The sequence below is a fragment of the Mesoplodon mirus genome (genome assembly GCF_964341445.2).
Source record: "Mesoplodon mirus genome assembly, chromosome: 1".
NCBI lineage: Eukaryota > Metazoa > Chordata > Mammalia > Artiodactyla > Ziphiidae > Mesoplodon > Mesoplodon mirus.
Genome location: NC_138976.1, coordinates 62164517 through 62191969, shown reverse-complemented (window position 1 = coordinate 62191969; position 27453 = coordinate 62164517). Strand labels below are relative to the sequence as shown.

At 36.1% G+C, this 27453-nt stretch overlaps 1 protein-coding gene across 1 annotated transcript in view; it reads left to right on the top strand.

The window, feature by feature from the left end:
* The window catches only part of CCDC171 (coiled-coil domain containing 171), a gene marked incomplete at its 3' end in the record, with an annotated part of 345924 nt that overhangs the window by 56966 nt on the left and 261505 nt on the right, over nucleotides 1-27453 (top strand). The window contains exons 7-8 of the mRNA XM_082603964.1: nucleotides 10099-10245; nucleotides 24480-24572. Coding sequence (XP_082460090.1) covers nucleotides 10099-10245; nucleotides 24480-24572 — 240 coding nt within the window. The remainder of the gene's footprint in view (nucleotides 1-10098; nucleotides 10246-24479; nucleotides 24573-27453) is intronic.

Below are 27453 nucleotides of genomic sequence, written 5' to 3'. Positions count from 1 at the left end.
TTCCTGAATTCTTTAATTTCTTTTACTTGATTTAATAAATATTGTTTGAAATAATTGCCATCAACTAGGAGATAAGTATTTTTGGTTATAGACTTTGTTTTTATTTCAAATTATTTGTGTTACTTTGTGATTGGCCTTGTAAATTGCTATTTATTCATTTTAATGTGTACACAGTAGTCTAAGTGAATGGTTGAAAGTTGGAGATTATGTATTTGTAAATCAAGAAGGCATGTATTTTAACAGTAGATTTGAATCAATACTATTGATTGCTTGAAGGAGGAGGTCCTATCATATAGAATAATAGTGGTATCTTATACTTGTGTAGTGCTTAATGGTCTTAAACGTGCTTTCATATATGAAGGTACTCTTATGATGTAATCAGCTTACATAAGGCTGTTCATCATACCATTTGCTTCTGAACCCAGAGTGTTATGATAAAAACGGTGAGTGCTGTCCGTTGGTTGTAGGCAATGTTGGCACACTCGTGCTATGCTACGTAGCTTTGTTCTTTTCTATGATAGTTTAAAGATTGAAAACATGTAAGTTGATGAACTTCTATTAAGGAGTTTCCATTACCTGCAGAAAATAATTCTTAAGAGTTCATGTGTACTTGGCTATAGAGTAGTAATTATAAATGAGGGGATGTGGGAGAAGGAATTAAAGTAAATTTTGTTCTTCATCCTTTGACTGTGGACTATACTGCCGGTTACTTTCCAGACTAGAATCTTTTATAGAGAATTATATTTGGTGCTTGCAACATTCTGACTCAGATTCTGATGACACCTTTTGAGTGGCTAGGAATACTTGGATGCATGTACAAGTATATGTTTGTATGTTGCTGAGTAAGATTATGCTGGTGAGGGGAAGGTGGGAAAAAGGGCTTTGTCAAAGACCTTAAGTAGGAAAGATGAATCTAGATTAGTTACTGTGGAAAATATCTTTGATATGTGTATTAAGTTTATATTTGAACTTCCATAAAATTCAACTCTGATTTCTGAGTTTAGTTGGAAAAGAATATCGAGAGATTTAAGTAGAACTACCTGATGTTATTTTTCTTTCAGTAGTACAGCAAAGATTTAAAAACTTGAACACTGAAGAGAAAATGAAATACAGCCATCTAGTGGCTGCAACCTAAAAAGCTCTAAGCATAGTTAAAGTACCATGAGCTCACATAAAAATCTCTCAAGGGTCATTATTAGGCATTCAAGCTAATCATTCCTTATCACACAAAGGAGCAATACACATTTGTATTACTAAAATTTTAATCAAATTTTAATGAGAAGGGAAAACCTAATATATGTCAGTTGAACTATAACATTATGTAAATACCCTCAGAGGTCAATTGAACTAGAGTAAAATTATAGTAAGCTATCTACATTTTCAGTTGTAATATGTATTAATCAGATTTCTTTAACATCTTTATTGGAGTATAATTGCCTTACAATGTTGTGTTAGTTTCTGCTGTATAACAAAGGGAATCAGCTATATGTATACATATATCCCCATATCCCCGCCCTCTAGCATCTCCCTCCCACCCTCCCTATCCCACCCTTCTAGGGGGTCACCAAGCACTTAGCTGATCTCCCTGTGCTATGCAGCTGCTTCCCACTAGCTATTTTACATTTGGTAGTATATATATGTCCATGCCACTCTCTCACTTCGTCCCAGCTTACCCATGCCCCTCCCCGTGTCCTCAAGTCCATTCTGTACATCTGCATCTTTATTTCTGTCCTGCCCCTAGGTTTATCAGAACCGTTTTTTTTTCTTAGATTCCATATATATATGTCAGCATACAGTATTTGTTTTTCTCTTTCTGACATACTTCACTCTGTTTGATGGACTCTGGGTCCATCCACCTCACTACAAATAACTCAATTTCATTTCTTTTTATGGCTGAGTAATATTCCATTGTATATATGTGCCACATCTTCTTTATCCATTCATCTGTCGACAGACACTTAGGTTACTTCCATGTCCTGGCTACTGTAAATAGAGCTACAGTGAACACTGGGGTGCATTACTCTTTTTGAATTATGGTTTTCTCAGGGTATATGCCCAGTAGTGGGACTCCTGGGTCATGTGGTAGTTCTGTTTTTAGTTTTTAAAGAAACCTCCATACTGTTCTCCTTAGTGGCTGTATCAATTTACATTCCCGCCAACAGTGCAAGAGGGTTCCTTTATCTTCACACCCTCTCCAGCATTTATTGTTTGTAGATTTTTTGATGATGGCTCTTCTGACCGGTGTGAGGTGATACCCCATTGTAGTTCTGATTTGCATTTCTCTAATGATTAATGATGTTGAGCATCCTTTCATGTGTTTGTTGGCAACCTGTATATCTTGTTTGGAGAAATGTCTATTTAGGTCTTCTGCCCATTTTTTGATTGGGTTGTTCTTTTTTTTTTATGATATTGACCTGCATGAGCTGCTTGTATATTTTGGAGATTAATCCTTTGTCAGTTGCTTCGTTTGCAAATATTTTCTCCCATTCTGAGGGTTTTTTCATCATTTTTTTAACATCTTTATTGGAGTATAATTGCTTTACAATGGTGTGTTAGTTTCTGCTTTATACCAAAGTGAATCAGTTATACATATACATAAGTTCCCATATCTCTTCCCTCTTGCGTCTCCCTCCCTCCCACCCCTCTAGGTGGTCACAAAGCACTGAGCTGATCTCCCTGTGCTATGCGGCTGCTTCCCACTAGCTATCTATTTTACGTTTGGTAGTGTATATATGTCCATGCCACTCTCTCACTTTGTCACACCTTACCCTTCCCCCTCCCCATATCCTCAAGTCCATTCTCTGGTAGGTCTGTGTCTTTGTTCCTGTCTTACCCCTAGGTTCTTCATGACATTTTTTTCCCCTTAAATTCCATATATATGTGTTAGCATACGGTATTTGTCTTTCTCTTTCTGACTTACTTCACTCTGTATGACAGAGTCCATCCACCTCACTAAAAACCCTCAATTTCATTTCTTTTTATGGCTGAGTAATATTCCATTGTATATATATGCCACATCTTCCTTATCCATTCATCTGATGATGGACACTTAGGTTGCTTCCATCTCCTGGCTATTGTAAATAGAGCTGCAATGAACATTTTGGTACATGACTCTTCTTGAATTATTGTTTTCTCAGGGTATATGCCCAATAGTGGGATTGCTGGGTCATATGTAGTTTTTTAAGGAACCTCCATACTGTTCTCCAAAGTGGCTGTATCAATTTACATTCCCACCAGCAGTGCAGGAGTATTCCCTTTTCTCCACACCCTCTCCAGCATTTATTGTTTGTAGATCTTTGATGATGGCCATTCTGACTGGTGTGAAATGATATCTCATTGTAGTTTTGATTTGCATTTCTCTAATGATTAATGATGTTGAGCATTCTTTCATGTGTTTGTTGGCAGTCTGTATATCTTCTTTGGAGAAATGTCTATATAGGTCTTCTGCCCATTTTTGGATTGGGTTGTTTGTTTTTTTGTTATTGAGCTGCATGAGCTGCTTGTAAATTTTGGAGATTAATCCTTTGTCAGCTGCTTCATTTGCAAATATTTTCTCCCATTCTGAGGGTTGTCTTTTGGTCTTGTTTATGGTTTCCTTTGCTACGCAAAAGCTTTTAAGTTTCATTATGTCCCATTTGTTTCTTTTTGTATTTATTTCCATTTCTCTAGGAGGTGGGTCAAAAAAGATCTTGCTGTGATTTATGTCATAGAGTGTTCTGCCTGTGTTTTCCTCTAAGAGTTTGATAGTGTCTGGCCTTACATTTAGGTCTTTAATCCATTTTGAGTTTATTTTTGTGTATAGTATTAGGGAGTGTTCTAATTTAATTCTTTCACATGTAGCTGTCCAGTTTTCCCAGCACCACTTATTGAAGAGGCTGTCTTTTCTCCATTATATACTTTTGCCTCCTTTATCAAAATTAGGGTGACCATATGTGCATGGGTTTATCTCTGGGCATTCTATCCTGTTCCATTGGTTTATATTTCTGTTTTTGTGCCAGTACCACACTGTCTTGATTACTGTACTTTGTAGTGTAGCCTGAAGCTAGGGAGCCTGATTCCTCCAGTTTGTTCTTCCTTCTCAGGATTGCTTTGGCTATTCAGGGTCTTTTGTGTTTCCATACATATTGTGAAATTTTTTGTTCTAGTTCTGTGAAAAATGCCATTGGTAGTTTGGTACGGATTGCACTGAATCTGTAGATTGCTTTGGGTACTAGAGTCATTTTCACAATGTTGATTCTTCCAATCCAGGAACATGGTATATCTCTCCATCTGTTTGTATCATCTTTAATTTCTTTCATCAGTGTCTTATAGTTTTCTGCATATAGGTGTTTTGTCTCCTTAGGTAGGTTTATTCCTATGTATTTTGTTCTTTTTGTTGCAGTGGTAAATGGGAGTGTTTCCTTAATTTCTCGTTCCGATTTTTCATCATTAGTTTATAGGAATGCCAGAGATTTCTGTGCATTAATTCTGTATCCTGCTACTCTACCACATTTGCTGGTTAGCTCTAGTAATTTTCTGGTAGCATCTTTAGGATTCTCTATGTATAGTATCACGCCATCTGCAAACAGTTACAGTTTTACTTCTTCTTTTCCGATTTAGCTTCCTGTTATTTCTTTTTCTTCTCTGATTACTGTGGCTAAAACTTCCAAAACTATGTTGAATAATAGTGGTGAGAGTGGGCAACCTTATCTTATTCCTGATCTTAGAGGAAATGCTTTCAGTTTTTCACCATTGAGAACAATGTTGGCTGTGGGTTTGTTATGTTGAGGTAGGTTCCCTCTGTGCCTACTTTCTGGAGAGTTTTTATCATAAATAGGTGTTGAATTTTGTCAGAAGCTTTTTCTGCATCTATTGAGATTATCCTATGGTTTTTCTCCTTCAGTTTGTTAATATGGTGTATCACATTGAATGATTTGCATATATTGAAGAATTCTTGCATTCCTGGGATAAACCCCACTTGATCATGGTGTATGATCCTTTTAATGTGCTGTTGGATTCTGTTTCCTGGTATTTTGCTCAGGATTTTTGCATTTATGTTCATCGGTGTTACTGGCCTGTAGTTTTCTCTTTGTGACATCTTTGTCTGGTTTTGGTATCAGGGTGATGGTGGCTTCGTAGATGAGTTTGGGAGTGCTCCTCCCTCTGCTCTATTTTGGAAGAGTTTGAGAAGGATAGGTGTTAGCTCTTCTCTAAATGTTTGATAGAATTCACCTGTGAAGCCATCTGGTCCTGGGCTTTTGTTTGTTGGAAGATTTTTAATCACAGTTTCAATTTCAGTGCTTGTGATCGGTCTGTTTATATTTTCTATTTCTTCCTGGTTCAATCTCGGAAGGTTGTGCCTTTCTAAGAATTTGTGCATTTTTTCCAGGTTGTCCATTTTATTGGCATAGAGTTGCTTGCAGTAATCTCTCATGATCCTTTGTATTTCTGCATTGTCAGTTGTGACTTCTCTGTCTTCATTTCTAATTCTGTTCATTTGAGTGTTCTCCCTTATTTTCTTGATGAGTCTGGCTAATGGTTTATCAGTTTTGTTTATCTTCTCAACGAACCAGCTTTTAGCTTTATTGATCTTTGCTATTTGTTTCTTCATTTCTTTTTCATTTATTTCTGATCTTTATGATTTCTTTCCTTCTGCTAACTTTGGGGTTTTTTGTTCTTCTTTCTCTAATATCTTTAGGTGTAAGGTTAGGTTGTTTATTTGAGGTTTTTCTTGTTGCTTGAGGTAGGATTGTATTGCTATAAACTTCCCTCTTAAAACTACTTTTGCTGCATCCCATAAGCTTTCGGTCATCATGTTTTCATTGTCATTTGTGTCTAGGTATTTTTTGATATCCTCTTTGATTTCTTCAGAGATCTTTTGGTTTTTTAGGAGCATATTTTTTAGCCTCCATGTGTTTGTATTTTTTATAGTTTTTTCTCCCCTAATTGATATTTAGTCTCATAGCTTTGTGGTCAGAAAAGATACTTGGTACGATTTCAGTTTTCTCAAATTTACCAAGGCTTGATTTGTCACCCAGGTTATGGTCTATCCTGGAGGATGTTCCATGAGCACTTGAGAAGAAAGTGTATTCTGTTGTTTTGGATGGAATGTTCTATAAATATCAGTTAAGTCCATCTTGTGTAATGTGTCATTTAAAGCTTGTGTTTCCTTATTTATTTTCATTTCAGATGATCTGTCCATTGGTGAAAGTGGGGTGTTAAAGTCCCCTACTATTCTTGTGTTACTGTCAATTTTCCCTTTTAAGGCTGTTAGCATTTGTCTTATGTATTGAGGTGCTCCTATGTTGGGTGCATAAATATTTACAATTGTTATATCTTTTTCTCGGATTGATTCCTTGATCATTATGTAGTGTCCTTTTTTGTCTCTTGTAATAGTCTTTATTTTAAAGTCTATTTTGTCTGATATGAGGACTGCTACTTCAGCTTTCTTTTGATTTCCATTTGCATGGAATATCTTTTTCCATCCCCTCACTTTCAGTCTGTATGTGTCCCTAGGTCTGAAGTGGGTCTCTTGTAGACAGCATATATACAGGTCTTGTTTTTGTATCCATTCAGCCAGTCTGTGTCTTTTGGTGGGAGCAGTTAATCCATTTACATTTAAGGTAATTATTGATATATGTGTTCCTATTACCATTTTCTTCATTGTTTTGGGTTTGTTTTTGTAGGTCTTTTCCTTCTCTTGTGTTTCCTGCCTAGAGAAGTTCCTTTTCCATTTGTTGTGAAGCTGGTTTGGTGGTGCTGAATTCTCTTAACTTTTGCTTGTCGGTAAAGGTTTTAATTTCTCCGTTGAATCTGAATGAGATCCTTGCTGGGTAGAGTAATCTTTGTTGTAGGTTTTTCCTTTTCATCACTTTAAATTTGTCCTGCCACTCCCTTCTGGCTTGCAGAGTTTCTGCTGAAAGATCAGCTGTTAACCTTTTGGGGACACTATTGTATGTTACTTGTTGCTTTTCCCTTGCTGCTTTTAATATTTTTTCTATGTATTTAATTTTTGATAGTTTGATTAATATGTGTCTTGACGTGTTTCTCGTTGGATTTATCTTGTATGGGACTCTCTGCGCTTCCTGGACTTGGTTAACTATTTCCTTCCTATATTAGGGAACTTTTCAACTATAATCTCTTCAAATATTTTCTCAGTCCCTTTCTTTTTCTCTTCTTCCTCTGGGATCCCTATAATTTGAATGTTGGTACGTTTAATGTTGTCCCAGAGCTCTCTGAGTCTGTCCTCAATTCTTTTCATTTTTTTCCTTTATTCTGCTCTGTGGTAGTTATTTCCACCATTTTATCTTCCAGGTCACTTATCCATTCTTCTGCCTCAGTTACTTCTGCTACTGCTTCCTTCTAGAGAATTTTTAATTTCATTTATTGTGTTATTCATCTTTGTTTGTTTGCTCTTTAGTTCTTCTAGGTCCTTGTTAAATGTTTCTTCTATTTTCTCCAATCTATTTCCAAGATTTTGAATCATCTTTACTATCATTACTCTGAATTCTCTTTCAGGTAGACTGCCTTTTCCTCTTCATTTGTTTGGTCTGGTGGGTTTTTACCTTGTTCCTTCATCTGTTGCATATTTCTCTGTTTTCTCATTTTGTTTACTTGCTGTGTTTGGAGTCTCGTTTTCGCAGGCTGCAGGTTTGTAGTTCCCTTGTTTTTGGTGTCTGCCCCCAGTGGATGAGGTTGGTTGAGTTGCTTGTGTAGGCTTACTGGTGGAGGGGACTGGTGCCTGTGTTCTGGTGGGTGGGGCTGGATCTTTTTTTTCTGGTGGGCAGGGCCGCATCTGGTGGTGTGTTTTGGGGTGTCTGTGCCCTTATTATGGTTTTAGGCAGCCTTTCTGGTAATGGGTGGGGTTGTGTTCCTGTCTTGCTAGTTGTTTGGCATAGGGCATCCAGCACTGGAGCTTGCTTGCTGTTGGGTGGAGCTGTGTCTTAGTGTTGAGACTGAGATCTCTGGGAGAGCTGTGATCAATTTATATTACGTGGGGCTGGGAGGTCTGTGGTGGTCCAGTATCCTGAACTCGGCTCTCCCACCTCAGAGGCTCAGGCCTGACACCAGGCTGGAGCACCACGACCCTGTCAGCCACACGGCTCAGAAGAAAAGGGAGAAAAAAAGAAAGAAAAGAATTTATTAACATAAAAAGAAAAATAATAAAAAAAGAAGATAGCAACCAAACCAATAAACAAATTCACCCATGATAACAAGTGCTAAAAACTAAACTAAGATAAACATGAAAATCAGTAACAAATCAGTTGCAGACAGCGAACCCCAAGTCTACAGTTGCTCTCAAAATCCGCTGCCTCAATTTTGGAATGATTCTTCTATTCAGGTATTCCACAGATTCAGGGTACATCAAGTTGATTGTGGAGATTTAATCCACTGCTCCCGAGGCTGCATGGAGAAACTTCCATTTCTCTTCTTTGTCTGCACAGCTCCTGGGGTTCTGCTTTGGTTTTGGCCCCACCTCTGCATGTAGGTCACTGTCAGTCATCTTTTTCCCACCCAGACTGTAGGGGGTTTAAGCATCAGCTGATTAGGGGGCTCTGGCTCACTCAAGCCGGGGGGAGGGAGGGGACAGTAGTCAGAATTGGAATGTGGGGCGAGCCTGTGGTGGCAGAAGCCAGCGTGACATTGCAACAGCCTGAGGTGTGCTGTGTGTTCTCCCGGGGAAGTTGTCCCTGGATCACGGGACCCTGGCAGTGGCGGTCGGCATAGGCTCCATGGGCGGGTTGTGTGTGTGTGGATAGTGACCTGTGCTTGCACACAGCATTCTTCATGGCTGCGTTAGTGTTTCATGCCCGTCTCTGGGGTCCGAGCTGATAGCCATGGCTCATGCCTGTCTCTGGAGCTTATTTAGGCAGTGCTCTGCCTCCTGTGGGCAGATGGGGATGAATCCCCTCTCCTTGCGCACCCCGAAACAAGGGTCTCTTGCCTCTTCGGCAGGTCCAGACTTTTTCCCAGACTCCCTCCTGGCTAGCTGTGGTGCACTATCACCCTCAGGCTGTCTTCATGCAGCCAACCCCAGTCCTCTCCCTCCATCCGACCGAAGCCCGAGCCTCAGCTCCTAGCCCCCACCCGCCCTGGCAGGTGAGCAAACAAGCCTCTCAGGCTGGTGAGTGCTGGTCAGCACAGATCCTCTGTGCGGGAATCTCTCTGCTTTGCCCTCTGCACCCCTGTTGCTGTGCTCTCCTCCGTGACTCCGAAGCTTCTCCCCCACCCACCCCCCGTCTCCGCCAGTGAAGGGGCTTCCTAGTGTGTGGAAACTTTTCCTCCTTCTCAGCTCCCTCCCAGAGGTGCAGGTCTTGTCCCTATTCTTTTGTCTCTGTATTTTCTTTTTTCTTTTGCCCTACCCAGGTACGTGGGGATTTTCTTGCCTTTTGGGAAATCTGAGGTCTTCTGCCAGCATTCAGTAGGTGTTCTGTAGGAGTTGTTCCACATGTAGATGTTTTTTTTTTCTTTTAATTAATTTATTTTATTTATTTATTTTTGCCTGCACTGGGTCTTCATTATATGCATGGGCTTTCTCTAGTTGTGGTGAGCGGGGGCCGCTCCTCGTTGCTTTGCGCGGGCTTCTTATTGTGGTGGCTTCTCTTGTTGCAGAGCACGGGCTCTAGGCGCATGGGTTTCAGTAGTTGTGGCATGCAGGCTAACTAGTTGTGGCACGTGAGCTCTAGAGCGCAGGCTCAGTAGTTGTGGCGCACGGGCATAGTTGCTTCGCGGCATGTGGGATCTTCCTGGATCCAGGCTCGAACCCATGTCCCCTGCACTGGCAGGCGGATTTCCAACCACTGCACCACCAGGGAAGCCCTAGATGTATTTTTGATGTATTTGTGGGGAGGAAGGTGGTCTTCACGTCTTACTCCTCCGCCATCTTGAAGGTCCTTCCCTTATTCAGATTTTTTAAGTTGTAAAACTCCAGTAGCACTTTTTAAACACATGTATATTCTGAAACATCGCTAGAGAATATCTTGGCCTCTCTTGCTTATATAAATTAACCTATTATTATGGTTGAAGTACAGGTTTAGTTGCTCACTGTATTTTATAGAATAAATTTTAGTCATTGTTGGCTTATAAACTTTATTGATGCAAAAATGAACTATTTTCTAGGAGCAATATAATGCTTTACAAAATATGCACGAGAAAGTAGAAAAATTAGAAGCCAAACACATGGAGAGCTCTGACCTTTTACATCGACAGACAAGTGAATTCAAATTTACCATTCAACGAGAGGAACGTCTTAGAAAAGAGTTTGAGGTATATTTTCTCATTCTTTTATAGTACATATATGATGGCTAGTTACTAATTTAAGGACAAAGTTTTACTCTGTAATAAAATATAATTTTTGACATTTATATATATTGAATATTGGCTTCCTTGAAAACTTCTGTATTTGAGTAAATTATATTTTGCTCCTAATTAAAAAAAAACTATTCATTTTTAATAATTAATTGTCCTGGAATATTTGGAAAGTTTGAAGGTAATTGTTTATATTACAAGTTTGAGGATGCAACATAAGAAAAGATATTAAATTCTAATTTTGTAGTTTGAATGCTGTGTACTAGCTGCATAGTTTTGTGGAGTGCTTTTCAGGTTAGACTTTATTTTTTTTTTTTATAAATTTATTTTTATTTATATTACTTATTTTTGGCTATGTTGGGTCTTCATTGCTGCATGCGGGCTTTCTCTAGTTGTGGTGAGTAGGGGCTACTCTTCGTTGCGTTGCACGGGCTTCTCATTGTGGTGACTTCTCTTGTTGTGGAGTACAGGCTCTGGGAATGTGAGCTTCAGTAGTTGTGGCACGTGGGCTCAGTAGTTGTGGCTTGCGAGCTCTAGAGTGCAGGCTCAGTAGCTGTGGTGCATGGGCTTAGTTGCTCTGCAGCAAGTGGGATCTTCCCGGACCAGGGCTTGAACCTGTGTCCCCTGCATTGGCAGGCAGATTCTTAACCACTGTGCCACAAGGGGAGTCCCCAGGTTAGACTTTAGATAGGAAAGGAGCATTAATTTACAAATGAAAAAATATGACTTTTGTGAGTAAATGATACTGATAACCACTTTAAATCTTGAGAGATTGCTAATTTATTTGTTAATTTTTAAAAAAAATTTTCTTTTGCTTTGTGGGAAATTAAGTATTTCAATAGATAAAGAAGTTTGTCTTAAACATAATTTATAATTCTTATAAGGTAAATAAACATTTATAAAGAGTATTTAATGATAAAATGGTGGAGGTACTCTCATTAAACTCACTTCTGTCAGTTAACACTGTGCTGAGAATTTTAGCCAAAGAAATATATAAAAGCAAGAACAGTGATAAAAAATTATAATTTTGGAAAGAAGGGGGTATGATTCTGATTATTTTCAGATGATATGCTAATAACCCTAAATGGTCAAGAAAATCATCTTTGAAATTATTGACACTAGTAAGAACATTCAATAAGGAGGTCAAGGAGAAAATAATATATAGCAATTATGTTTACACTCTAATATACCAGTAATAATCAGAGAATAAGATACTAAAAATGTTTTTGTCACCATAGTGACAAAAACAGGAATACAGTTAACAACAAATACATTAAAAATTATGAAATTTAACTGAGAGTCTTAAAAGAAAATGGTGAGACATTTTGGGAACCCTTAACAGTGTAAAGTTATGAATCCTCGCTAGATTATATTATGGGTTAAAGCAGTTCCAATCAAAGATTGAGTGGAATTATCTTGGGAAGACAGATTCTAAAGTTCATCCACATGAGGATCTATAAAACATTTTGGTAAGAGTAATGAGTGGGCACTTACTATACCAGAAGTTAGTACAGATTATAAAACTTCAGTAATATATCAATTGTGTTCTTTTGGTTGTATGCAACAGAAACTGACTTTGGTTAACATAAATAGGGAATTCATTGGAAGAATATGGGAATCATATCCACAGAATCACAAGGAATGTTGGGGAATCAACTTAGAAATTATATGAGTCCCAGAGCATCTCCAGAGTTCTTGGTAGCAGAAATGATGGATGAAGCTGAGGTGAATTGGTACCAATAGTTTTTATTCTTTTTGTAACTTTATTCAGGATTCTAATCTGGAAGAGAACATTTGATTGAAAGAAGTAATTTGCCCCAAGTAAATTCCTCTAATTATGCTAAAATTAAAGCCCCCCAAATAAATTCTTATATAGAAATCAGGGTGCTGGTAAAAAAGAAGGGGAAAGATTGTTGAGTGGCCGAAAAGTACAATACCTCTAAGACCAGACTTTCAATGTCAGATTTGAAAGGTCAGTAGTAGACTTGTAGAGTATATCATTTTAAATCAGTAAGGATAGGAAAAATTATTCAGTGAATCGTGTTGAAATGATTGGTTAACTATTTGGGACAACATAAAATTAGATTCCTATCTTACATTATATTGTAAAATAAATTCCAGTTGGATTAAAAAGAGTGAAATATTAAAAACAATGATAAAATAAGAAGAAAATGTAGTTTAATTTTTTCTGCTCTCTGAGTCATTATGACTTACTACTAATCATAAAAACCAAGGAATAAAATATTTAGGAATGGATTTATAGCTTTGACTAGGAAAGATTAAAGTCATATGTAAGTAAAATCCCCACTTCGAATAAAAGGACAACCAAATGAGAAAAATATTTACAGCAAAGGGTAAATATATTTCTGTCTCTCTAAATCCCCTACTGTTAGATAAGAGAAAGGAGAAGGTCTTTATGAAAAAATCTACCAAGTAAATCAAAGAAGATATGAAAGAATAATTTCAGATGGATAACAAACATAGGAAAAATGCTTCACCTCACCATAATGTAAGAAAGACAGTAACACTCAAAATAATAAGATTAACGAAAATGATAGTACCCAGCACTGGTGAGGGTGCTGTTAAAAATTCTTGTACCATGATGGTGGGTGTGTAAATTTTTAAAACCTTGAAGGAATTCTGTTTGGCTGCTTTATAGAGTCTGTTCTCAGAAAATTATCATGTTCTTCTGGGACTCTCTCCTGTTCTATCTCCTCATTGCTTTCTAGGCATATGGCATAGCTGTCACCCGGGGACTTTTTCATTATCCTCTGTTGGATCTTCAGTTTCTTAGGTCTCTTGCCTTCTTCACTTCTAGTTACTTCTAGCTACTAGTGTAGCTTCTAAAGAAAGGGTGTATGGGAGCTAAGTTTTATTTGATCTTTCGTATCTGAACACGATTTTTTTTATCAATAAAGTATTAAGGTAGATAGAATTTGGCTGAATATAGAATTTTAGGATGGAATTCTTTCTTTCAGAATTTAAAGGCCTTGCCTCCCTCGTTCCCAGTCTCTTCTGTCGCTGTTGAGAGGCCTGATGTTATTCTTGTTTGTGTTCCCTTGTGGTGACCCTTTTCTCACTCTTCCTCTCTGAAAGCTTTCCTGTTTCTCTATTTTTTTTAAGGCTTTTTTTCTTCCAGTTAGTGAGATATAATCAACATACAGCACTGTATAAGCTTAAGGTATAGAGCATAATTATTGATTTACATACATCATGCAGTGATTATGAAAATAAGTTTGGTGAACATCTGTCATCTCATATAGATAAAAAATTAAAGAAACAGAAAAAAAACATTTTTTTCTTATGATGAGAACTCTTAGGAATAACTCTTAGCAACTTTCATATATAACATACAGCAGTATTAATTATATATAACATGTTGTACATTACATCCCTAGTACTTATTTATCTTATAACTGGGAGTTTGTACCTTTCACTGCCTTCATCCAGTTACCCCTCCCCTCACCCCCCTGCCTCTGGTAACCATAAATCTGATATCTTTTTCTATGAGGTTGATTGTTTTTGAAGTATAATTGACCTACAACACTATGTGAGTTCCTATTACACAACGTAGTGATTTGATATTTCTGCACATTTCAAAATGATCACTGTATAAGTCTGGTTATGATTTGTCACCACACAAAAAATATTACCTAGTTACTGTCTATATTCCCTACCCTATACATGTCATACCTGTGACTCATTTATTTTACAGCTGAGAGTTTGTACCTCTTAATCTCCTTCACATGTATCTTTCTTCCCCTCCCATGCCCTACCCTCTGACAATCACCTGTTTGTTCTCTGTAGCTATAACTGTTTTTGTTTTGTCATGTTTGTTCATTTGTTTTGCATTTTTAGATTCCACATGTAAGTGAAATCATATAGTATTTGTCTTTCTCTGTCTGACTTATTTCACTTAGGTTAATACCCTCTAGGTCCATCCATGTTGCAAATATCAAGATTTCATTCTTTTTATCGATGAGTAATATTGCATTATGTATATATATATATATATATATATATATATATATATATATATATATATCTCACATCTGTATCCATTCATTTGTTGGTGGGCACCTGGTTTGCTACCATAGCTTTGCTGTTGTAAATAATGCTGCAGTGAACATAGGGGTGCATGTATCTTTTCTAACTAGTGTTTTTGTTTTCTTTGGATAAATACCAAAAAGCAGGATTGCTGGATCATATGGTAGTTCTATTATTTTATTTTTCTATTTTTAATTTTTTGAGAACTCTCCATACTATTTTCCACAGTGGTTGTACCAGTTTACATTCTCACCCATTGTGCATGAGGGTTCCCTTTTCTTTTTTTTCACTTTTTTTAAATAGAAAACTTTAAATATTAAAAAAGGTAGACAGCATAGTATAATAACCTAATGGTACCCATCACCAGCTTCAAAAATTATTCATTTATGGGTTATCTTGAATCATTCATACCCCTATTCACTTTCCTTCTTCCCATATTATATTGAAACAAATCCCAGGCATCATATCATTTTAACCATAAATATTTCATTGTGATTTCTAAAAAATAAGGGACCTTTTATTTAGAACCACATTATCAATATCAAACTTAAATTAACAGTAATTACTTAATATAATCAAATATCCAGATATTATTTAAATTTCATATTGCTACATATATGGCATAAAAATGTATGTATGATTCCAGTTTGTTTGAATCAGAATCCCTAGTAGGTCTATACATTATAATTGGTTGATATATCTCTTAAGTCTCTCAATCTATAGGTTCTCCATCTATAGCTTTCTTTTTCCCTTGTATTTGTGAAGACACCAAGCTATTTCTGCTATAGAGTTCCCACTAACTATAAAATTTCAGAACATCAAAGATAAACAATGATTCTTAGTATAGGTTTTTTTGTGTTCATTGTGCAGCACATTTGGTGGCCATTTTAGTTAGGAGACTCATGATCTTTATTTTGTGTAATTCTCTTGTGTTATTTCTTCATAATTTCCTGCTCAGGGGTTTTTTATTCTCTCTTTCTTGGGTTTTTAATTGTTCATTTGGTAGACCAACTGGTTGATGTTTTGCTTTTCTTACCTTTTGTTGTCTTTCTCTCTGTATTTTTGTTGTTGTTGCTTCGTGGGAGATTTACTTGACTTTTCTAATCTTCTAATTGAATATGTTTTCTTTTTAGTTTCTGAGGGCTCTTGTTCTCTGTACCATTTTTATAGCATCCTGATCCTATATTATGACTACTGTATTCATTTGTTTATTCAGAAAACCTCGAGAGTGTCAGGCACACTTTTGGGTGTTTGAGGCATAGCAGTGAACAAAACAAAGCCTCTTCCCTCTTGAAATTGACACTCTTGTCAGGGAGAATCACACATGAAATTAAATAGAATATGATAAGCCCTATGGAGAGGAATAAAGAAGACAAGGGGAGTAATAAATGGTGGGGTGGAATGGTTACCTTCTTGTGTTAGTGGTCAAGGAAGGCTGACTTGATAAGACGGCATTTGAGCAGAGACCTGAAGGAAGAAAAGGATTGAGCCATGTGGCTATCTGGAGGAAGAGATTCTAGGTAGAAGGAATAGAAAGTGTAAAGGCCATGAGATGCGAGTGTGCTTGGAAAGTTTGAGGAATAGCAAGTAGGCCATTGTGATTGAAATGGATTGAGCAAGAGAGAGACTAGTAGGGTGTAGAGAATGGTAGGCAGATGTTATAGAGTCTTGAAGGTCTTTTGGAGTTCATTGTAAGAACTTTGGCTTTCTTTCTGAGATGGAAAGCCATTGAAAGGTTTTAAGCAGAGGAGTGACATGTCCCCTCTAATTTTTTTTAAAAGCATCATTCTGTATACTCTTTGGAAGACAGATTGTAAGAGGCCATTTAGGAAACTATTAAAGTAATTAGATGAGAGATTATGGTGCTTTAGACCAAAGTAGTGGTAGAGGAGGTAGTCAGATTTGTATGTGTTTTGGAAGATAGAACCAGTAGGATTTTCAGGTTTATTGGACATGGCTTGTGAGAGAAAAAGAAAGGGAGTAAAAGATAATGCCAAAGGTTTTGGCTTGAGCCTTTGGGGGAATGGCACTGTCATTTACTCAACCTGGCCAAGAATGCAAGTGAAGTAAATTCGGGAGAGATGAGGAGTTTGGTTTTAAAGATGTTAAATTTGACATGCCCATTAGACATCCATGTGGAGATGTTGAGTAGGCATTGAATGTAAGTATTGACCTTAGGGAAACCTTACTGTAGAGTGATGAGATGTGCCAAATATTTCATTGGGAAGTGGTGAAATGTTACAGTCCATAGGACTTTTCTCTTTTTTTCTACAAGGAGTGACCTGCTAGTTTCCTCTTTGGTGGTTATTAAATGGAAGAAGGAAGTGGAGGAAAAATCTGTGTTTCATACTATTCAGTGTACAGAATTTCCCCTGGCTTCAGTCTTGTACACCAACCCCCCTACCCCTGCTCTGCCCACCCCATGTATCTCTATGTCCAACCTTGGCTTCAGATTGACATTTTCCAGATAATAAACCTCCAGTTTGTGTTTGTGTAGTGGTTAGGGAGGGGTAGTTGTAGGCTAATTAGGGTGGAGGTGGATGCCTGGAGGTTAAACTCTTCATACTGATGATTTAAAAAAAACCCACACTTTATTGAGATATAATTTGCATGCTACAAATTCACCCATTTATAGGGTACAATTCAGTGGTTTTTAGTATATTCACAGAGTTGTACAGCTATCACTACAGTCGATTGGAGCATGTTTTCATCACCTCAGTAAGAAACCCCACACCCATTAGCTATCACTCTCCTCTTTCCCCATTCCTCTCATCCCTAAAAAAACATTAATTTACTTCTGCTTCTATATATTTGCGTGTTCTGAACATTTCATATTAGTGGAGTCATGCAATATGTGGTCTTTGGTGTTTTTTTTCACATAGTAGGATGTTTTTAGGATTCATCCATGTTGTATCATGTATCAACACTTCATTCCTCTTTATTACTAAATAATCTCCCATTGTATTATATACCACATTTTGTATATCCATTCATCAGTTGATAGACATTTATGCTGTTTTCACTTTTTGGCTATCGTGAATAATGCCTCCATGAACATTTGTGTACAAGTTTTTTTTTTTTTTTTTTTTTTTTTTTTTGCGATATGCGGGCCTCTCACTGTTGTGGCCTCTCCTGTTGCGGAGCACAGGCTCCGGACGCGCAGGCTCAGCGGCCATGGCTCACGGGCCTAGCCGCTCCGCGGCATGTGGGATCTTCCCAGACCGGGGCACGAACCCGTGTCCCCTGCATTGGCAGGCGGACTCTTAACCACTGCACCACCAGGGAAGCCCCGTGTACAAGTTTTTGTGTGGACATGTTTTCAGTTCCACCTAGGAGTGGGCATGCTAGGTGACATGATATCTCTATGTTTAACTTTTTGAGGGGCTGTCGGTGTATAATATATATACATATATATATGTATATAGTGGGTGTATAATGGTATCTCGTGGTTTTGCTTTGCATTTCTCTGATGTCTGATGATGCTGAATATCATTTCATGTGCTTATTGACCATTTGTATATCGTTGGAGAAATAGGTGTTCAGATCCATTATATGTTTTTAATGGGTTCTTTGTGCTATATGATTGTCAGATGTTTTAATAGGGAAAACGGGATGTGGAGTGTATAGGAACTCTCAATAATAATGCCAGATTATGAACTTGAACTTGGCAAAGATAAATTACTCATACGCTTACCACACATGGTCTAATTTTATATGAGGTTAGAGAAAGAAATTTAAAAGTGAGATTATATTCCAAGTAGTATTTTTAGCTTATTTGTCATTTGTGCTGAACATTTTTTCAGGCCAGAAAATTCAGGAATGCATCATCATATTTTATATCATCATTTTTAATATCATGTAGTTTGTGGATGGCCTATTAGAAAAGGATTAGAATAAAGTTCTGAATATACTTAGAATTTAAAACGATCATTTAGAAGACACTTTAGGATGCTATAAAACTCTATGATCATCACTAAAAACATTTTAATTGCCTTATAGGTATGAAGAAGTGCTAGGTAACAGTGATTTTTGTTGGTAAGATTCTTGATAAGTCACTTTTGACTCAATTGAGGTAGTGTCTAATGCCTAAACTTTAGGATTTGTTTTTGGATAACTCCGTATTGATTTTTTTTTTCTTGTAAAATACTTACTTGCCCCAATTTCTTTTTTTTAAATTGATTAATGTTGTAAATATAAAATTGTTTTAGACTAGTTTTATACTGAGTTTTTTCTTAGCTACTCTGTAAATACTTTTGATAATACCAGGTCTCTGCTTTGGGGGAATTTGAAGCTTTGAGGGTGTCCAGAGAGTCTATTTTTATTCTATTTATAAGAATTTTCTAAGTGGACAAGTATAGTCCTGTGACTTATCTACAATTCTTCATGTTTAGACACCTTACAAATTTTTGCTTTATATTTAAGTGAATGTATTTTGTATTGGCTCTTTGACCAGATGATGACATAATGAAGGAGAAGTTAAATTCCTAGAAAGCAGTTTATGTAGTTTTACATTCAGTTGTGGAGACATTAAATACTAGTAATTCTAGGTACTTATAATCATCATTGGTATTTTTAAAAAAGGATTAATATAAAATAAAATAATAATAAAGAGGAAAATTGTTAAAATTTTAATTTAGTAGAACACATTATTAAATGTCAGTAATATCAGACTAAAGCAACTAATAGACGTGTAGCCTAATAAATGTTTTAAATTTTAATGAAGCTTCCACAGTTACATTTCGTGAAGAGGTGATTTCTTTATGTGCCTGGGCCAAAGAAGTTTATATGTGTGTGTGTGTGTGTGTGTGTGTGTGTGTGTGTGTGTGTATAAAAATTTTAAAAAATCTGATACGCTATAGACTATTGTGTGGCTTAATTATCTTAACATGGAGCAATGTTTTCTTAGATTAAAAAAGTAACAAATTCCCAATCCAATTTTCTAAATGTGGTGCTGGATACCAGAGAACCAAGGGAAAAGTGAACTGGAAAAAGAAATATCCGTGGCTTTTATAAACCTCTTTACAAATAGGGGAGTTTTTTTTTTTTTAATCATGGGAAATAAGTTTAACTCAATAAGAAAAGAGAAAAGAGAAGATGCAAACCTAATTCTGAGTGAACTGAAGAATCTCGTGAAGATTACAGTGGAGAGAGAGCAATCTTTGCAAATAAATTCTGAATTGCTTCTGTCAGTCATATTCTATTTATAGTAACATAAAGAAGGGTAGAATGTAGTTTTTTACTTACACATATACCATACTCAAGTGAAAAAGGAAAAGAAAAATGATTCTCACCTTTTGTATTGTCTGAAGCAACCTCATATGAATCATCTTTTTAAAGCCATCATGTGTTTGTAGGAATGATTTTTAAACACCTGTTTGTGTTGATTACCAACTATAAAAGGTAAATAATGAAATCACCTGTGTTATACTATTGTGCTTATAAGTCTTATACATTTTTGTATTTATGTTCATAATGGATTTTAAAACTGAAAGTTCATTAAAAATTTTGTTAAATACTGAAGTTTTTACTGCTAGAAAAGGTAAAGATGATTTTAAAGATGCTAAATTAATTTATTACCATGCCAAACAGAATTTGTGGCTTGTAAATTCTGTTCCTTAGAGATTCTGACTCTCTAAGATATTTATTTTGGTAACAAAAAATACTTTGAGATCTTCAGTTTAAGAGCTCCAAGTATAGTAACTACTCTTGTTTTCTCCCACACAGGGAATAAGGATTGTAGTTAATTGTCATTAATTGTTAACACACACTTAATATATTATTTACAACCACTAAAATATAATACATATACTTACCACTAAAATAACCATTATAGAATTAATCAGTCCCTTAGAATCATCTTTTTGAAGATGGCTTATTACTATATTGGTTACTTGTAAGAGTTTTCATTAATGGGAAATATCAGGTGATAAAATCTGGAACAATAGTTAAATAAACAACCACTTCCTATTTATACAGCTATTGATATTCTGGGGTAAACTTTGTACAACTGTTTTGGAAACAGTACTATCTAACACACTACCGAGAAGTCTCTGATTGGTAGGTACTTGTGTGATATTTCCTCCCTTGTTTTTCTTGATGTCCATTTTAGTGGGCTAAATTTCATATATCAAGGTTTTTCTGCTTGACTAATCCCTTTAAGTTCATGTATATCCTCTGGGCTGGGCATATTCTGTTTGAGGAGGTAAGAATGTAGTAGGAGCTGTTTTTGCCCAGTGTCTCAGCAAATTCCTTGAAACATATGTTTTCATAATTTTTGTGAAACTTTGGAACAGGCCCATGGAAGCCATGGGAGCAGATGTGGTGTGGAGAACAAATGTGGTCTGGATGTGCTTTGTTAGTTCTGCTTGTGAATTGGAGTTGGCGGCTCATGCCCTGTGTTACGATAAAATAATGTTTTCTATGTTACCCTCTTCAAAGAATGAACACTCACTTTTTTTAAGTGGAGTAGACTGTCTAATTGGGCTTACTGTGATTTAGTGAGATACAAATCATAAAATAAAAAAAATTGGGTACAATGAACACAGAATTTACTGGAATAAAAATTAAAAAATTTGGGTACAATGAACACAGAATTTACTGGAATAAAAATCTCTTGGCAGTATATTGCAGTCAGAAAGGACGTGACAGCCAGCTAATAAATGATAAAATATGTGACCATTTTGTGTCACATAAAGAACTCTGATGTTCATAGTATTAGGGAACAGACAGTATATAGTGTAATCCTTGTACTACAGGCAAATTTATATATAGTTAAATTGGCCGGGGGTATATATGAATTTGTGTTGGATTTTGTACTTTAATCTGAATTCTCTTATGCTTTCTGCTCTTGCTATGTTGATTATATTAGGATTGGAGATAATGATGTACTAGTTCTCTTAGTTGATATTGGAGAAAAATATTTGTGAACAGCAAGTTGATGTTCCTCTAGCACCCTCTGCTGGAGATAAGAATTAATTTAGCAGACTAGAAAATTTTTAAAAAGTATTTATTAGGAGGGCTTTAATTATGTCAACAAAACGCACTCTTGGAAGAAATTTGTTTAAATATGTGACGATTATTTTTGCTGTCCTTACTGATTAATTTATTGTTTTAATAATAATAAACAGTTTATAGATTTGTTTTCTTCTGGACATTTCATTTAAAACAGGAAGGTATGGAAATAAAGTTGGGATCTCTGGTTTATTATTTCAACCCGTATGATTTTGATTTAGGCAGAAAAAAAAAGTCTTCGTGACTTTTGGAGTGAAATCAGATTAATTGATTAATATGACAACATGTACATGAAAAATGAAAACTTGCCTCTTTTATCATGGAACCACTGAATATTCTGTATTTTAATAAAATATAACACTTATTTTGATAAAACTATATAAATGCCTTTTGGAATATGAAAGAATATATTAACATTATTAGACTGGTTTCTTCTATTTGCCCTTTATTATCTTTTTGCCTGTTTTGATCCTTTATTCTCAATGTCTGTGAGTTATTTCCTTGACACTGGTTAGACTTCTTCTGACTTGCAGAACCTAACACAAGGATTTTTAATATTGAGAAAGTTGACTTTAGTTCTTCAAGGACAGGAACTTCATCTTGTGGCATTACATTAAAAAAAATTTTTTTTTTACTAGTATTGGACCTAGGGTAATACTCATTTTAATCTGGCTAACCATTAAGAATTTTTCTGATCTAGTATGTATCATGCTTCATACCTACAACCAGTGGGGATCCCTTGTTCTAGGATTCAAAGTCAGCATTGAGAGGAGCTTTTAAACAGAAATGAAGAAGCTTGACATAGGTGGCGATCACTTCTTTGAAATGTCATTGGTTCTTACACTTAGGGATTCTTTTTATTTTTTATTGAGATATAGTTCACATATTATTGAATACACTTTTTTTTTTTTTTTTTTTTTTTTTTGCGGTACGCGGGCCTCTCACTGTTGTGGCCTCTCCCGTTGCGGAGCACAGGCTCCGGACGCGCAGGCTCAGCGGCAATGGCTCACGGGCTCAGCCGCTCCGCGGCATGTGGGATCTTCCTGGACCGGGGCACGAACCCGTGTCCCCTGCATTGGCAGGCGGACTCTCAACCACTGCGCCACCAGGGAAGCCCTGAATACACTCTTTTAAAGTATGCAGTTCAGGGTTATGAAACCATTGCCACTATCTGATTCTGGAACATTCTTATCACCACAGTAAGAAACTTTATGCCCATTAGCAGTCAGTGCTCATTCCTTCCTTCCCCTGTCCCCAGCTATTGGAAACCACTCAGACACTTTCTGTCTCTATGGATTTGCCTATTCTGGCCATTTCGTATAAATGAAGTCATTTAATATATGGTCTTTTGTGTCTGGTATCTTTCGCTTAACATATGTTTTCAAGGTTAATCTATGTTGTGGCATGTGTTGGTACTTAATTCCTTTTTATGGCTGAATAATATTCCATTGTATGGATATACCACATTTTGTTTATCCATTCATCAGTTGATGGGCACTTGGGTTTTTTTCACCTTTTTTGTGTTTATGCTCTGCACTGTAGCAGACATTATAGGAATATGTTTTGCTCAAGGAAAAGTGTAGTCATTTCTTACTTATCCACAGACCACTTGATTAGTTTTTGGATTATCCTATTTTTATTTATGCCCCTTCTGGTTGTGATACATTACCATCTCTGTCTGTATGCAAAAAAGAAATGGCAGGAGAAAAGAGGAAAAATCAACTTAATCAAGCCGAGCATTTAAAAAAACCTTTAGCTAAGGCTAAATGACAGAGTAAGTATAACGAATAGAAACATTTCTTGCCCAAATTTTATCTAAGAAAGGAAATTAAATTACTGTTGTCTTTCTCTTTCACTGATGAACTATCTATATTTGACAGACAGGACTCTAGGTGTGGCGGGGCTGACTCCAGCTTGAAAAACTAATAAATTAGACTTTGTCGTAACAAAAACTTTTGCTATATGAAAGACACTAACATTAAGTGAATGAAAAGACAAGCTGTAGACAATATTTGGGAGTAAATATTTGCAAATCACATACCCAACAAATGACTTTTATCCAGATTATATAATGAATTTTCAAGATTCAATAATAAGAAAACAAACAGCCCAATTAAAAAATGAGAAAAAGATTTAAGCAGAAACTTCACCAGAAAAGATATATATACAGATAGTAAATAAATACCTGAAAAGATGCTCAATGTCATTAGTTATTAGGAAAATGAAAATGGAAACTAAAATGAGATACCATTACATTCCTATTTGAATGTCTAACCCTTGCCCCCAAATAACCCAAAAGATTACCATGCCAAGTGTTGGTGAAGATGTATGAAATTGGAAACAATCTGTGAAACAGTTTGTCAGTTTCATAAAACATTAAACATATGCCTACCATCTGACCCAGTCATTCTGTCCTTCACTATTTATCCTAGAGAAATGAAAGTGTATGTCCATACAAAGATTTATACACAATTGCTCATAGAAGATTCCTTTGTATAGCCCTAATATATAGCCCTATATATATTCCTTTGTATAGCATCCAATTCAAATGTCCATCAGTAGGTGAACTGATAAACCGATTGCGGTGTATCAACACAGTGGAACACTTTAACAGTAAAAAGTGAACTATTGGTATGTGCAACCACATGGATGAAACTCAAAATAATTTTGTGGGGAGAAAGAAGCCAGGCAATAAATAGTATACACTGTGTGATTCAATTTATATTGAATTCTGGAAAACAGGAAATGATCTATAGTGACAAAAAAGCAGATCAGTGTTTACTTGGGGGTTAGGGGTGGGGTGGTGAGGACTGGATGAAGGGATTACCAAGGGACACAAGGAATCTTCTGGGGTAACGGAAATATTTGTCTGTCTTGATTATGGCAATGATTTCGTGGGTGTATATATACAAAACTTACCAAGTTATACAATTTCAATATGTGTAATTTATTACATGTAAAGTATAACTGAAAGAAAACAAGCTCTGGAGCATTCTTCCTGAGCATGATTTTTGCAACATGACTTTTATACTCTTGCAAATGAAAAAATGAGGCTATAGTAATCCAAAGTGTTAATTACAATATAGTGGCCTATATTCAATTTAAATTCCAATGTTTAAACTTAATGTTTTCAGGCAACTACTCTAAGAGTGAGGAAATTAGAAGAAGATATTGAAGCAGAGAAAGCAGCACATTTGGAATCGAAATTTAATTCTGAAATTATTCAGGTAAAATGTGAACAGCATTTTTTTTTATGGATTTTATTAAGCTGGGAGAAACAGCATTATGTTCAGAGAACTAAGGTGTGCGTTTAGAATAGGTAGCATGTTGTTAAGACACGCATTATTCTATTTACTATAATGATATAGTTGAAGATAGTCTTTACTCTATTAGAGAGGAGCTGGCACACTACACCCCACAGGCTGAATCTCACCACTGAGCGTGCTTATGAAGTTTTATCTTGTCCATGGTGGCTTTTGTGCTACCTTGGCAAAGTGGAGTAGATGCGACAGAGACCTCACGTTCTGCAAAGTCCAATGTGTTTGCCATCTGGCGCGTTACAGGAAGATCTGCTGATCAGAGTGTTCTTTTATCAACAACCTTGGGATGAATTTCTTTCTGAAAACATTTTAAAATATGCACCTTCGGGCCTCCCTGGTGGCGCAGTGGTTGAGAGTCCGCCTGCCGATGCGGGGGATACGGGTTCGTGCCCCGGTCTGGGAGGATCCCATATGCCGCGGAGCGGCTGGGCCCGTGAGCCATGGCCGCTGAGCCTGTGCGTCCGGAGCCTGCGCGTCCGGAGCCTGTGCTCCGCAACGGGAGAGGCCACAGCAGTGAGAGGCCCGCATACCGCAAAAAGAAAAAAAAAAAAAAAAAAATGCACCTTCATTGATTGAGTGCATATCCTGTGCATATCACCTGTCACTATATTAAGAGCTGAAGGCATAAAGGTGAATGAGTTCCTTTTGGGACTCAAACATTCCATTACCAGAGATACTGTGTACCTATATGTTGATGTATAGGTAGAAATATTAAATACTAAAGTACTATGGGAGCGTAATAAAGAGAAGGCTTAAATCTGAGAGGGGAACTGAATGAAGGCATCCTAAGGAAAGCGTCCTTTTCCCTAGGGCTTAGAGAATGAGAAGGAACTTCTAAGGTTAGCAAAGGCATTTTAACTGGGGGTTGGCAAACTACTGTCGTGGACCAAGTCAGACCCTCAGCCTTTGTTGTAAATAGTTTTACCTAAAGTTCCATAAGTCTAAGTCCATAATTTAATTTGGTTTTTTAAAAGAGACTTAGACTTTTCCCCTATATTAAAAATTAATTAATAGAATTTGCAGAGTTTTATTTTATTATTTAAACAGGTCTTAATTAGGATGCAACTAACTTTGTAAGAATTTTAAAATAATTGTTTTTTACTTTTATCTTTAATGAAATGCCTTTTACCTGCAAAATTCTCAGACCCATGTATTTTTTTTAAACATCTTTATTAGAGTATAATTGCTTTACAATTGTGTGTCAATTTCTGCTTTATAACAAAGTGAATCAGTTATACATATACATATGTCCCCATATCTCTTCCCTCTTGCATCTCCCTCCCTCCCACCCTCCCTATCCCACCCCTCTAGGTGGTCAGACCCATGTATTTGAGGGCATCTATATGTAAAGCAAATTTGTGTAAGTTAAGCTTTTTTTTCTTTTAGGAAAAAATGATTGGATTACCCAAAATGGCATTAATAAGCAATAAGGCTGAAGTTTTAAATTCATGCAAGAAGTAGAATTCAAAATTAAGTTTTTCATTGTAGTTATATCACTGGGAATATATAGTTAATAGGTATAAAAATGAAAATTGTTACATGTATATTTTTTACTCGTATAATTAAAAATTAATATTTGATACCCAACTTAGTACTATAACTTAGGAAAAAAGCAGAAGTGTGTATTTGAATCATATATCTATAAATATTGACAAGTATTTTTAGTGAGGTACACCCAGTAAAATTCAGTTTCAGACTAGTTTAAAAGCAAATGAGACTACTGAGTTGTAATTAATCACCATCTTACTATAAATGGTAGTTAAAAATATGTTTGAAGTATTCTGTTATTAAATTTGTTTGGATGCTATGTCATAAAAATGAGAAAGTAGATTCAGAAGAGTGACTTGGAATTGTTTAAGTCTATTTTTCTTTCAGTTGGATTGGTTTATCATTTGTGATTGAATGTGCATAGTTTCTGAAAGAACATACCAATGTAGATAGAAGAAAATGTTTCCTAGACTTATTAATTTTTACTTGTACACCGGGTTTAGACATAATAACAACAAAGAAAAATAAACTTTAAAAGACCAAATTTGAAAATGTATGAAGCTGTATCTACATATCTATTCTACTTCCTTACTTTAGTGTAAGAGAATAAGTGTTTCAATTAATCCAAAGTAGTTTTGGATAATTAGAAATAATTCTGGTGATTACTATTTGTATGGATTAGTTTATGAAACATTTTCATATTTCCTACGCTTCATTTTTTGGTGAGTTCATTTTTCCTAACTCAGGTTATGTTTTGCCATCCCTGGGAAGCTTGTGTCACCCAGAGTTCATAGCTTTTTTCTGATTTCATGGCTCTTTGAGCCTGCTTTTGTGGCAGGAAGCACTTGCCTATATTCTCTTATGGTCTGTCCTTTCCTAACAAGAGCTGAGACTGTGTATTTTCATGATGATTGTATACACCGTGAGCACTAGCTCATTGCCTGGCACATATTAAGTGCCTAATAAATATTTATCTAAACACTTATTAAATAGTTATTATATATTTACATTTAATGTTAAATACATATTAATATTAAATAAATGTTGTCTCATTAGATCTTTGTAGCCACCCTGTAGAGTCTGTATATTATTATTATTATTGTTTTGTTAGTATTTACTGTTTACAGATGAGGAACCTCAGGCTTTTGGAGTTTAATATGCCCAAGGGCATATAAGTTGATTTGTAGAGCTGCGACTCAAACCTGAGACTTACGGTTCTAAAGCCCCATTTTCTATCTAGTGTGAAGCGTTTTTTTCCTACCGCCCTCCTTTTTTGGGCTTTAGCAAGCTATTTTTTTAT